The 12,599-nt window shown below is 42.1% G+C and overlaps 1 protein-coding gene across 12 annotated transcripts in view; it reads right to left on the bottom strand.

Annotated features, from left to right (window-relative positions):
* Positions 1–12,599, bottom strand: part of HUWE1 (HECT, UBA and WWE domain containing E3 ubiquitin protein ligase 1) — a 124,465-nt gene that overhangs the window by 52,450 nt on the left and 59,416 nt on the right. For 9 of the 12 annotated variants that reach the window (XM_044443521.1, XM_044443522.1, XM_044443519.1 and 6 more), the window contains 2 exons: positions 3,243–3,300; positions 2,419–2,631 (listed from right to left, as the gene is read on the bottom strand). In XM_044443521.1, the coding sequence (XP_044299456.1) occupies positions 2,419–2,631; positions 3,243–3,300 (271 nt within the window). Of the gene's footprint in view, positions 1–2,418; positions 2,632–3,242; positions 3,301–3,464; positions 3,816–12,599 lie in introns of those variants that run through there. The other 3 variants (XM_044443524.1, XM_044443525.1, XM_044443531.1) reach the window with 2 other exon arrangements.

Genomic DNA, 12,599 nt, shown 5'->3' with positions numbered 1-12,599 from the left:
TGAGGATTGGCAGTGTTGCTAAAATTGCAGTGGAAGTTTGTTAGTGTTTTCATTTTAGGAATAATGAAACTTTAATCCACTTGCTAATCCAATTTTGCACACCTAAGGAGAAAAATTACAACTGCTGAAGGTGTCATGAGATTGCTCCTGAATGAGTGGGGCTAGTCAGTGTTTTTAGTTTAATTATTCCTTAAGCACTGGTTAGCAGTGCCACCATCTCCCAATGTAAGAGCTAGTGCTTAGTTTCTAGGGGTTAAAAAGATGACGGGGCTCAAGTCTGGAAACAGCCTCTGATTTGGGGGGTGGGGGGACTTCCCCACATTCCTAAATACTGAGGGAAGTGAACTCTGACGTGAACCCAGAAGAATGTTAATTTGCTTTTATTTCTGATATTACAGGGTTAAGACCTAACACTGAACACAAATGGTGGGGGTGAATCCAGGAGTGCTCTGTCAGAAATTAAGCCCCAGGAGACATTATGCGATTAGGAAGAATTATTATTACTATTACTATCAGCAGCAGCAGCAAGTATTATTACTCTAGTAGTGCCACTACATTGCATTTATATCACACTTTTTTCTCTTCTTGTGAGGAATGCAAAGGAGCATTTTATCCTTGCAACGACCCTGTGAAGTAGGATAGGCTGAAAGTGAGTGACTGGCTCAAGGTCAAACAGTGAGCTTCATGGCCGAGCATGAAATAGAACCCAGACCTCCCAAGTCCGCAGTCCAACACTAACAATCACACCACACTGTGAATACAATGCCAAATGTGATGCTGCTACAATATAGAAGCATTTCCACAGGCCTCCATTTGTCAGCCATAATTGCATGAACCAAGCCTAGTCTTGCTAAAGCAACTTCTTCCAGAAACTGCAATTTCCCTTCAAGTAGTTTTTTTCACAAAAGCCTAAGTTTGGAGCAGAATGTAGCCTAAGTAAAAAAAAAAAAATCTATTCCATTGTGGTCTTATATAGTTCATACTCCTGAAAAACTGAATTTTGCAACTGGTATCAGTGACACCAGTCAAACAATGATTTATTTCCCATAATTTATTTATTTATTTAAAATATTTATATGCCGTCCTATTCGCAAAAAGCCTCAGGACAGCTTACAGCATAAAATAAAATATAACATAAATAAATTCCCGATCCACACTGGCTGCAGTTAAAAACATAGAAAAGACAATATTAAAACTTATTAAAATATTGCTGGAATAAAAAGGTCTTAACCTGGTACCGAAAAACAAATAACGACGGCACCAGGCAGACCTCTCTGGGGAGCGCATTCCATAGATGGGGCGCTACTGCAGAGAAAGTCCTCCTCCGGGTACTTTGCCTCCTAATATCTTTCATGGAGGGTTCCCGGAGGAGAGCCTCTGCTGCCGATCTCAAGGGGTGGGACGGCAAATATGGAAGAAGGCGTTCCTTCAGGTATCCCACAGTTCCTGCTGTATGTAACTTATTTGGATTCTAAGTGTCATGAGGCCCAGCCAAGAGCTTTAACAGAGCACTGATGCCTAGTCCCCTGGAAACCTCATACTACAACACTCAACCTGAAGTTTCACATGGCCCACAGACTTAAAATATATAAGTACAAACCTCAAGAGTGATAAAGTTGTTTTGGTTCTCTCACCCCAGTGGAAGAGAAAAAGCTGGAACTGAGTGCTGCAGCTAGTCTCTGCATTTTTCATGCTCTCACAAAATACCAACAAGTTCAGTCCTGTTTGTGTGATCTTCCTGACATTAGCTATGACAGAATTGCTGTTAAAGGTAACTTATTCCCCTATTTTGCTTTTCTTACTTGAATTTTTCAATAAGAGAGAGCTCTGTGGGACTATCCCACAAATTTGTATAACAAACCCAAGCTCTTTGGGGAATTATTTAAGTCACTATGATCTACGGCATGTGCCAGGTGCCTGTTTGAATATGCAATCCCGCTGCCCAATGGGGTTGTAGCATGTCATCCAAGCCTAGTCATGAAGGATTATCCAAGACTTAAACAACGCCCATATAACAATCACTTTCTTGTGGGGCTGGTTTAACCCTAGTATATTAAAAATGGCACTTGGCAGGCACCATGCATTATTATGGGTTAAACAACCCTAATGGGCCTGGTGTTCCATGTAAACTGGGTTCAGAGTCTTATTGTCTGGTCTTTGTATTGCAGTATATAGGAAAATTCTGCACATGAAGGCAAAGAATGCTGGGAAAGATGCAAAGGTCCACTATAGTGTTATTTACACGAAAGTGCTTCTTAGCCCTTTCCAAAAAAAATAAAAATAAAAGGACAACAGTCTGTTAGTTGTATTGATATAGTCAACAGAAACATCTAGCAGATGCATTTTGGAAGGTGGGAGTTAAAAGTAGGATTTCCAGAAGCTTGTGTGTACTTCTAACTTAATGGCACTGATAATTACCTTCTGGAAAGGGAAATGTTGTATTCTCCTCCTTACCAATATGGATTTGCAGACTCCAGCCACAGCTTGGCAGGCTGCTGAGGTGGGGAAGTCTATAGGCAAGTTGGGCAGGCCCAAGATGGTGACTAAGGGCAGCAGGCCCTTCTGGTTCACAAACTCTTGACAATGGTCATCAGTTGTATTGTTGCTGAGGATTGACTCTACAAATTTCATCTGGATGGGACAGAAAAATGGGGGAGGGGAAGAAAACAATTAACATTTTCTACAGCTCAAAAATTTGAGCAGTAGACTACCCCAAGTTTTAAAAGCATAGAAAAGCATGGAGTATATTTATAGTGAACACAGCAGAGGAAAATTTGTTAGCCAGTTCTAGGACATGTCACCAATCTCAAGCATCTTTCAAGGGACAATTGCACTATGAGTTAAAGGAGAAGAGTACTCGCAACTATTTCCCAACATCCTCACAACCTTCTAACAGATGCATATCAAAGGAAACCCAATTCTATTTCAGTATTCCAGGTTTAGTTTAAGAGCTACACGCTGTCCCACAATGAATCAGGATAACCAGCACAAGAAAAAAAGCCAGAAATTAATATTCTTACTTCTAAAGATGCTTATATAACCAGAAAAATGACCAATACCAAATGGCTTGTGGAACATTGCTGAGTGACAGGACTAGCTACCAAAGTCATCCTGCCCATCTCATCCTGCCCAACATGGCCTGGGAGGCTGGGGATAAAGAGGGTGTCAGCCAATGCAGCTGCAGACATCAAAACTCTCAGGGAAGGTATGCCTTAGCAGCCACTGATCATTAGAGAACTCACCACATTAAGAATGTAGTCCATGAGTGGGATTGGTATCCGTTCTTCTGTCCCGACCACCCTAGAAAGAAAAATATGCCTATTATGTCAACCATCCCACAATTTTCAGTAAGAGGCATATGATATTTGTGCCCCACTAGTAGCCACTAAGAACACCTCCTCCAGGTCCCGAACAGATTTTTCATAGGTAATTGCAAGGCCAACACTACCAAAATCTTTGCTCACCTTTCCTATTCAGAATGAGTAAACATACTATTATCCAGCTCCTGCATCCCAGATTTTATGCAAAGCCAACTCCTGGTAAATGTTGCCTAAGGAGGTAAACTGAAAGCACGGGATTTCAAACCATTCACCTGGCCTCCTTTAAAAAAATAATTTAAAAAATCCAGAGTTCAGTCCTGTGTGAGGACTGCGGCAAAACTGCGCCTAAAGCAGTCCAGAATGCATCAGGATAACAAAAGATACCATCAACGAAAAAACACCGGAAAAAGGCAAGAAGAGGAAAGAAGCAGCGCTGCCCATTTTGGCCGCTGGCCTTGAATTGAATTAAACAGGGGGATGTGGCAGGGGCCATGAATGGTTGACTGCCAGGCGCCATGGAGTCCTGCAGCAAAATGGAGCTGGGGGGGAAGAGAAGGGGAGGGGAAAGAATTGGACAGTGACGTAAAGAGCATGCTCGGTGCAGGGCTTGGTTGGGAAAGAAGAGAAAAGGTCTGACACAGGCAAGGAGGGGCCAAGCAGAATTTGCCAGGGTGGGAGGGGAGGCGAGTGGAGGATATTGGGACCTCTCCAGTCCCACCAGGCACCTGCCACATGGCAGCAAGCAAGCCAAAAGGAAATCCGGCCCGGCAAGTTTGGCCAGAAGAAACATGGCCACCTCCCTGGAGCTTGGGGGAAGTTTTAACTGTTTCTAATCCCCACTCTCACAGGCTTGCCTTATACTCTCAATCAGAACAACAGGCAGATAGTGAAAGCTTAATTTGAAACAGTCTTCTCTGTAAAGAAGAATCCTCAAGCCAGCAAATGGTTGGCTTGAGAGCTCTTTTTGCCAGAAAACTGCCTGCAAACCCAAACTGCCAAGGCAAAACTTCTCCCTGGAGCTTCTCCCTGTGCCTAGCAGCATGATACCATCTTGGGGCCAGCTGGCTTCAAATGCAGGACAATATCTTTGCCTTCCCCCCCCTTGGTGGCACTATCTCAGTGTACAGAATACGCACAAAGTTCCATATAACTAGGAGTCGATGGGGTTAAGAAACCTCACAGGCAGGAAACTTCAGAGTTCAGAAGTTTACAAAGAAACAGCTGGCAGGCACTCAGAAGCTGCAGTAGAGCTTGCCAAGGGAACACTGAGCCAAGAGAACCTCTGAGCGAGGCCTTCAACACAGCTGGGAGCAGGGTGCCAAGGAGCAAGCAAAGCTATGCCAAAAATGTTTACAGCGACCCTCTGTCCCACATGAAATCCTGATCTCTCCAGGCCCAAGTAAGAGGTTTCTTTTCCTGTGAATTAACAACTTCAGTGTCCAAGACAGTCCTATAAAATCCAGTACTCTCTCTATAAGCAAGCCTATCAAGGTCTCAGCCTTTTTCCAGAATTTCACCTGTGAGCTACTAAGAGCTCATTAGAGCTCAGCTATAGCTTGTCTCAACTAGAGCCAGAGGTTTCTGACCAATGGCCAAATTCTACTTTGGAGAAGCTCCCTGGGATCAGTGGTGGGTGGCGCTGAAAGGAAAATGGACAAAATACCAACATATTTTAACTTAAGCTTTTTAAATTAACTAAGCCTTACATTTCAGATGTTTAGAATGAAAACATTGTACAAAAGGCAGTAAACCACAAAATGATAAGACTCTAGGCCATGTAAGATAGTACATTAAATAGACAACATTCGTCTCCAGGAACAACTTTCAGGGGAAAAATACTTTCCCCACCCCCAGCACTTATATAGAAGATGGACAGAGCAAAGAAGGATAAGCTCCAGATCCTAAGAAGGCTTACAAAGACATACGCTCTATTTGGTTCAATGATTGCTGGTCCCAGACAAGCCTGCACATGACTGTAGCCAGGACTTTTACCATTAAAGTAATTAGGTATAAAACCTCAGGAGAAATGGAAGCACCCCGCTTCTAGCATCTGTAGGAGGGAAAACCAGCTGAGTAGCACACTGCAAGACTTCTGTAAAGGATGATGTGAAAGCCTAGTGGCAGGATTAATCAGGCTGTTATGAAACAAAGCCCTGTTGATTTGGAGCCCTTGCTTTAGGAGTTTCTCCAAATGGAAACTGAAGTCCTCCTCCAGCTTTCATTGGGAGCTCTCTAGGCAGGCTGAACATTTGACGGAGCAAAATGAATCAGTAATATATTTGGTCAATTGACTAAATATTGATAGCATTATTAAGTACAAAAGCTATTTGTGAAATTGTATACTTTAAAAAAAGAAAAGTGGTGATTTATAAAGCTTTCAAAACATTACTATTTCTATAAATATGAAATGGGACATTAGGTACCTACTGTGAAGGCCTATTCTGGCATGATGTGTTTGAAGCATCCAAAAGACTCCCTCCCACCCTTGGCATTCCCCAGAAGGTAGGGACCACATGAAGATGAACTTTTGAGTGCTGTTGCTTCTTCACTTCACCTCCAGTTCCTTCCACAAATGACCAAGGAGGAACAGGAATTTATATGTGAAGCAACTAAGTATGTAGAAAAATACCCTTGGAGAAAAAGAAGAGATGATGCTTCCAAGAAGTCAAGTCATGAGGTAAGGGGCATGCTGTCTTGAAGGGTTTATCAGCCACCTATGAAAGGCAGGGTTGGATGTCTCCATCACATCATTCTAGAATAGACCTTCATGGTAAGTTCCCAATGTCCCATTCTCTGTGTAATAGACTGGAACATGCCCAAGGTGGGGATAGCACCTCTTGGAACATGCTTCTACCAAAGGCTTTTATAAAAAATGCAAATAAATCCTATCTGTAAATTCTTGTGAAAGTGTCAGGTATTGACCAGGTAAACACTTTACAGATCTCTGAAACAGGAGCAATGGAAGTTGCTGTTGCCCCGGTGAAGTGCACTGAGAGATGTAAAAACTTAGCAATAGGTTTTGATTTGATGCAAGCCTTAAGCCTGCAAAATCTCCATGGTGGTCTTGGAGATTTTGCCTAGTGATGCTGGAAGGAAAGACCCAAACAATGAGTCTGTAAGGACCAAGTGCTTGGTTCCAGCTATGTACGTTTTAGAACCTTGCAGGCATCTAATTTGTGCCATAGCTTACAGGATGGATGAGAATGGTTTGGATACAACAAGGTTCTGGGACAGGTGAAACACAGTTTTCCTTTAGTATGAAGGCAGGATCAACTCTGGGGATTACTGTGTCAAAGGCACACTGATTGTCTAAGACAGAGAAAGCCCCCAGGTTTGGAAACTCTTCTGCCTGAAGTAATGGCTATGAGGAAAGCAGTCTTAGAAAATAGAAAACTGAGCAGTTCAGTTTACAAAGGCTCAAAAAGAACTTTGATGAGTGCTTTTAAACTTTTATGGAAGTTCCGGGATGGGAATCTGTGTATTACCAGAAGGCTAAGAAGAGCAGCTCTTTGGAAGCAGCTGGGGGGCAGGGTGTCATTACCAGTGTGAGAAATTATGCCTGTCTCTTTAATATGTTAGGCTTAAGATTCTAAGATTTGGTTCCAGGTAGTCCAAAGCTCAGATACGTTTGCCTCTCAGTCTCCATGCAGATGTAAGCCAGGGTGAATGTGTGTAGAGATATGTCCCTGAGTAAAGAAATGTGTTTGCTGTGGAAGGAAAAAGGGATTTTTGTGAGCCAGCAGTAGCATTCTCCCAAACTATGGGCATCTCAGCTCATGAGGACAATTGTGGCTTGCTCCACTTGTATCTTGTGAAGAATCCCATACTTAAGAGATATTGATGGGAAAGCAAACAGAAAGCCTACCACTATGATCACATGTGTCTACTTTGCTGAAGTGGAAGTAGAACAAGAACTAAGCTATCCTGTCATTTTGGAAGTGTGCAAATAGTGTAATGTCTTGTTTGCCGAGTCTGGCAAATGACCTCAAGCTTGAAGTCCCACTTGCCTAAGATTTGTCAGGCTGAGATCAACAGAATGGATCATCCCACCTAGGCAAAGAAGAGGTTTGCTTTTTTAATCAACCTGGAGTGCAGCCCTCCGGATAGATTATATGGCTGTTGTGGACTACTGTCCATTCTTAAGAGGACATGAGGCCCCTGCAGAACCTGGCAAAACTGATCTAGTGCCAGACTGGTTCATATAGCTGTAAGCCAGCTGATGCCATGCCTGGCCTCTAAAGAGGGCCTAGTACACTAGGCTACCAATTATGGCTGTGGGCCCTCAACCGTGTTGAACTGGCATTTCTTGTTACTGTTATCCTTACGGAATTCTGTTGGGAAGACTGAAACAATTCCCTCACCTAACTTTTTGACCATTGGAAGAAGCTGGATTAAATTGTGGTGTGTAAGGACAATGACCTTCTGGCAAGGTAGGAATGAGATTAGGGACAACATAAATGGAACTCTGACCACTGAAGAATTTGTTTGCAGAAGCTGTACTAGAGTCATGACTTTCACTGCCCTGATAAGGTGCACGAAGACAGATACCTGGAGCAGTTTTGACCAAGGAATCAAGACTGGGGACCAAGAAGATCTATGTATATCTCTAGGTGAATCCAATTCTTTGAGGGGGTCAGATGGCTCTTCCTAGAATCATAGAATAAAAAAGTTGGAAGAGGCCTTGAAGGCCATCAAGCCCAACCTCCTGCTGTTGCAGGACACCACGTTACACCATCCCATTCAGATGGCTGTTCAGTTTCTTTTTGAATGTCTCCAGTGTGGGAGCACCCACCACTTCTCTAGGCAGCTGGTTCCACTGTTGTAGTGCTCTGACAGTGAGGAAGCTTTTCCTGATGTCCAGCCTGAATCTGGGTTGTCACAACTTGAACTGATTATTCCATGTCCTACATTCTGGCATTAGCAAGAAGAGATCTTGACCTTCCTCTTTGTGACAGCTTTTGAGGTACTTATAGAGGGATAATCATGACCCCCCTCAGTCTTCTCTTCTCAAGGCTGAACATGCCCAATTCCCTCAGTCTCTCCTCATAGGGCTGTGTTTCCAAACCCTGGATCATTTTTGTCACCTTCCACTGGACCCTTTCTAATTTACCTGCATCTTTCTTAAATCTTGGGGTCCAAAACTGGACACAGTATTCCAGGTGAGGTCTGACTAGTGAGGAGTATAGAGGAACTATTACTTCTCATGATTTGGAAGTAATACTTCTGTTAATGCATCCCAAAATAGCATTTGCCCTTTTGGGCAAATCACATTGTTGGCTCATGTTTAGCCACGTATTCCCCATCTTGTATTGATGCCTTTGGTTTCTTTTTCCTAGGTGGAGGACTTGGCACTTGTCCTTACTGAATTTCATTCTGTTGGTTTCAGCCCAGTGTTCAAGTTTATCAAGATCACCCTGGATCTTCATTCTGCCTTCTAGGGTGTTTGCTATTCTGCTCAGTTTTGTATCATCTGTGAATTTGATTATCTTTCCTTGCACTTTATTTATTTATTTATTTATTTATTTATTTAAACATTTCTATGCCGCCCCATTCGCCGAAGCCTTGGGGCGGCTCACAACATAAAGTTCCTCATCTAAACAGCTTGGGTCCTGGTTACATCTATATATGCCCGCCCGCCCCTTGAGATCAGTGGGAGAGGCCCTTCTCCGGGAACCCTCTGTGAAGGGTAAGGAAATTAGGAGGGTAAGTACTCGGAGGAGAGCTTTCTCTGCGGTGGCGCCCAATCTATGGTGAAGACCTTTTTATTCAAATGTTATTTTAATTGTTAATATTATTTATTTTCTTTGGCCAGGGCGACTTAAATTTTACTGTTATACTGCTAAATTATATTGTTTTATATTATGTTATTTATGATTGTGAGCCGCCCTGAGGCTTCAGCGAATGGGGCGGCATAGAAGTTCTCTAAATAAGTAAATAAGTAAGTAAGTAAATAAATAAAATCATTAATATAGATGCTGAAGAGCACTGGGCCCAGGACTGAACCCTGTGGCACCCCACTAGTTACCTCCATCCAATTTGAGAAGGTGCCATTGATAAGCACTCTTTGTGACCAATTTAGCAGCCAATTTTGGATCCACCTAATAGTTTTTCCATCTAGTCCAGTTTTTGCTGATTTGCTTATCAGAATGTCATGTGGCACTATGTCAAAAGTTTTGTTAAAGTCTAGTCAGTGTTCCCTTTGTCCATTTGGGAAGTTACCCAGTCAAAAAATGAGATTAAAAGTAAAAAAAAAAAATAGATATAAAATGAGATATTCTTGATGTTCACTAGAAAACTATATAATCTGTCAAGAATGCTAGAGAGATGTGAATATCCTGTTTTGTCTTGGACAGAGAGGAAGTTCTCGGGAGGAGATCAATCACATAGATGAATACTTTGAAGTTAAAGAAAGGCTACCACTGATAACTATTTTGAAAGACACTCAGGACTGAGGTCAGGCCAAATGAAAAGGTACAGCATTGGAGATAACTCTTTTGGGAAAAGACCTGAAGGAATTTCCTGTGGACCAGGGCAATGGGGATATGCAGGCATCTGTGAAGTCTACTGAAGCAAGTATTCATTCTGAAGAACATGAGGGTCTCCATTCAGTATTTAAGCTGTCACAAATTTGTTGACATTTCAGATAGAGAATGGATCTTTGTGACACATGGGAAGGTGACAAGGAGGAAAACAGAGGATAGAGTATTTCTAGAGGCAGAACAGACTTAATATCCAGGAAGTGCTGAGTAGCCTTTGAAACAAGGGCTTTCTTTATTTAAGAGCTGGTGACCAGGAAGGAAAGAAATATGTTTTAGGCTGCAGGGGAATTCAAAGTGATAACTTTGTGGGATTGAGCCGAGTACCCATTTGTCCGTGGGCAAAGTTTCCGACATGGGAGGGAGCTCTTACAGTCAGTCTCCTGCCCACCTAAGGTTAATTCCCACCAAAACTAGCCAGCAGACCTGGGGGGTTGTGAAGTGTTGGGATGACTGTTTCCCTTAAGACTTTTAGTGGGACTGAGATCAGGATGGTTTAAAGGATCTGAAGTGAAACCTCTAGAGGGAGGAAAGGATGAATAGGATCTGAAGGACTAATATTCCTCATGCCTTTTTATAGATATAAGCACTGTCTTTTTATCTTTTCTTTGTATAAGAGTTTCAAAGTCTTTTCACGGAACAGGTCATCTTCCATTAAGGGAGCATGGCCAAATTTGTCCTGGAAAAGCTGTTAGCATTCCTAAGTTTCAGTCACATGACCTCCTGACAACAGCTGCAGCTATGGTTCTGGCGAGATAGGTTAAAGCATCCTGCGCCATGTCTGTGATGAAAATGGATGTCTTGGATAATGTAAAGTCTTCTGTGCAGAATCCTGCTATCCAAATCAAGACTATTCTTCAGCCAGAGTGTGAACAACCAAACGAAGAATGAAGACATAGAGGATGCTTTGATGGCTAGTGAGGTTGCTTGAGAATTCTTTTATGGACAAATTCAGATAGCTTCTCATTAGTATCCTTGGATGTTGCATTGCCTTCTTTCAATGGCTCTTGAAAGATAAGCTGTCACTGCAGCATCTCAGAGAGGTACCCTTAGTTGTTTTAACTGCTTGTTGTGGAAGGAAGTAAAATGCTTGTGGTACGTATAATTACTTTTCTGACTTGGAATAGAGCAGCCCATTACAAAGAACTATCCTTCCTTTGGGGTCTATTTTATAATACCAGGGTCAGATTCTAGTTACAAATTTTTACAAGAAATGAAATTAAGCACTAAGTACAAGAATATTAACAAAGAACAAAATTAAGACAGTGATGCCAAGCAGGCAGCAAATTAATTCATGCATCATACCTTCATGGAATCTGTGAAAGTAGTCAAGACAGTCATTCGTCAGTATTTGACCAGTCCACTGACTTGTATGTCAACAGCAGCTCTTAATAGTGGTTGTTCCCTCATCAGAAGCCAAAGCAGTAACAGCCACAATCTCCTTCCCAACCCCCAAATGTGCCTTGCTAGAATGATCAGCATGTGTACAGGACAAAATGGGTAGATGGAAATAATAAATGTTCACATTCTCTTGCAAATGGATGCTGTTAAAAATCAGAGGTACCAATAAGTGTATGCAGGATCACAGTAGAACAGGCTAGAAACAGGTGAATGAAGAATCTGCTTGTGAAGCAAAGCAAGACAAACTAAGAGTACTATTCTGACAAAGCCCATTTTTGGGTTCCTGTGTTGTCCAACTGGAGTTGTGAAGATCAGGGCAAGACAACGGGGCTTTGCCATCACATTAGCATCATCCTTGTCCCTTTTATAATATGCCACTTCAAAACCATTGCAGGAATACAAATCTAGGATAACAATTCCCTTTATTGGGAGAGCCAAAGTGAAATTCCCTCCCTATGAAGCTGAGGAATTATTTGTGGCTTCCTAACCTGCTTCACACAAGACAACAAAGTATGCAAAATAAGCAAGTGTCCCAACGCAGCAGTTAAACTTGCTAAAATATTCCACCTTATACCTACTGGAATCATCAGAGACACTGACAACGATGCCAAAGAGAAGATCTTATATATGCAAGAAAAAAAAAAATGAATGCCCTTGCTCTCTGAAGACTGCATGCAGAAAGTACTAAGTGAGGCAGAAGTGCTTGATTGTCATATCACAATGGGTTGAAGGACAACAGGTGATCTCAATGTTAAGAGTCACCCAATCTAGATTTGGAGAATGCAAGGGAGGAACAAGATGCCTATTTTGACAGGCTCTGCAAAGGAGCGTAAAGCTAAGAAAAATATTTGACTACCAGGAGTTAAGGAACACTTATTTGTTCTTTGTTTGCAGAGTTTTCACTATTGAGTCAAGTTGCTCTGAATTCTTGCAGCTCCACTTCTAGACATACTTGGAGAATTGGGAGCAAACATTGCTCCATGGGACAGGTAAAAATGAGTCATTCTGAAATGCATCAAAAATGTGCCATCTAAATTGTTTTCATACACATTCAAACGAATGCCTTTTTGAAGAACAAAAGTAATTCTATACCTATGTGAGGTTAGGCAACCTATGAGTCTCTAGATGTTTTTGAACTTTGACTCCCAGAAGCCTCAGCCAACACAGCCAACAAGATAATGGAAGTTGTAGTCCAACATGCCTATCTAGTTACCCACAGGTTGACCATCCACACCCTACACAGAAACTTGTGTCTCTAGGCAACTTCAAATTTACCCTAGTACCACATTGATATTATTTCAAAGATCTGCAACCTGCTATGAAAGAATCAATGCCACAGTAA

The sequence above is a fragment of the Varanus komodoensis genome, unplaced genomic scaffold (genome assembly GCF_004798865.1).
Source record: "Varanus komodoensis strain SLA01 unplaced genomic scaffold, ASM479886v1 scaffold42, whole genome shotgun sequence".
Lineage (NCBI taxonomy): Eukaryota > Metazoa > Chordata > Lepidosauria > Squamata > Varanidae > Varanus > Varanus komodoensis.
Note: the sequence above shows the minus strand (reverse complement) of the source record. Positions and strands in the feature narration are given on the sequence as shown.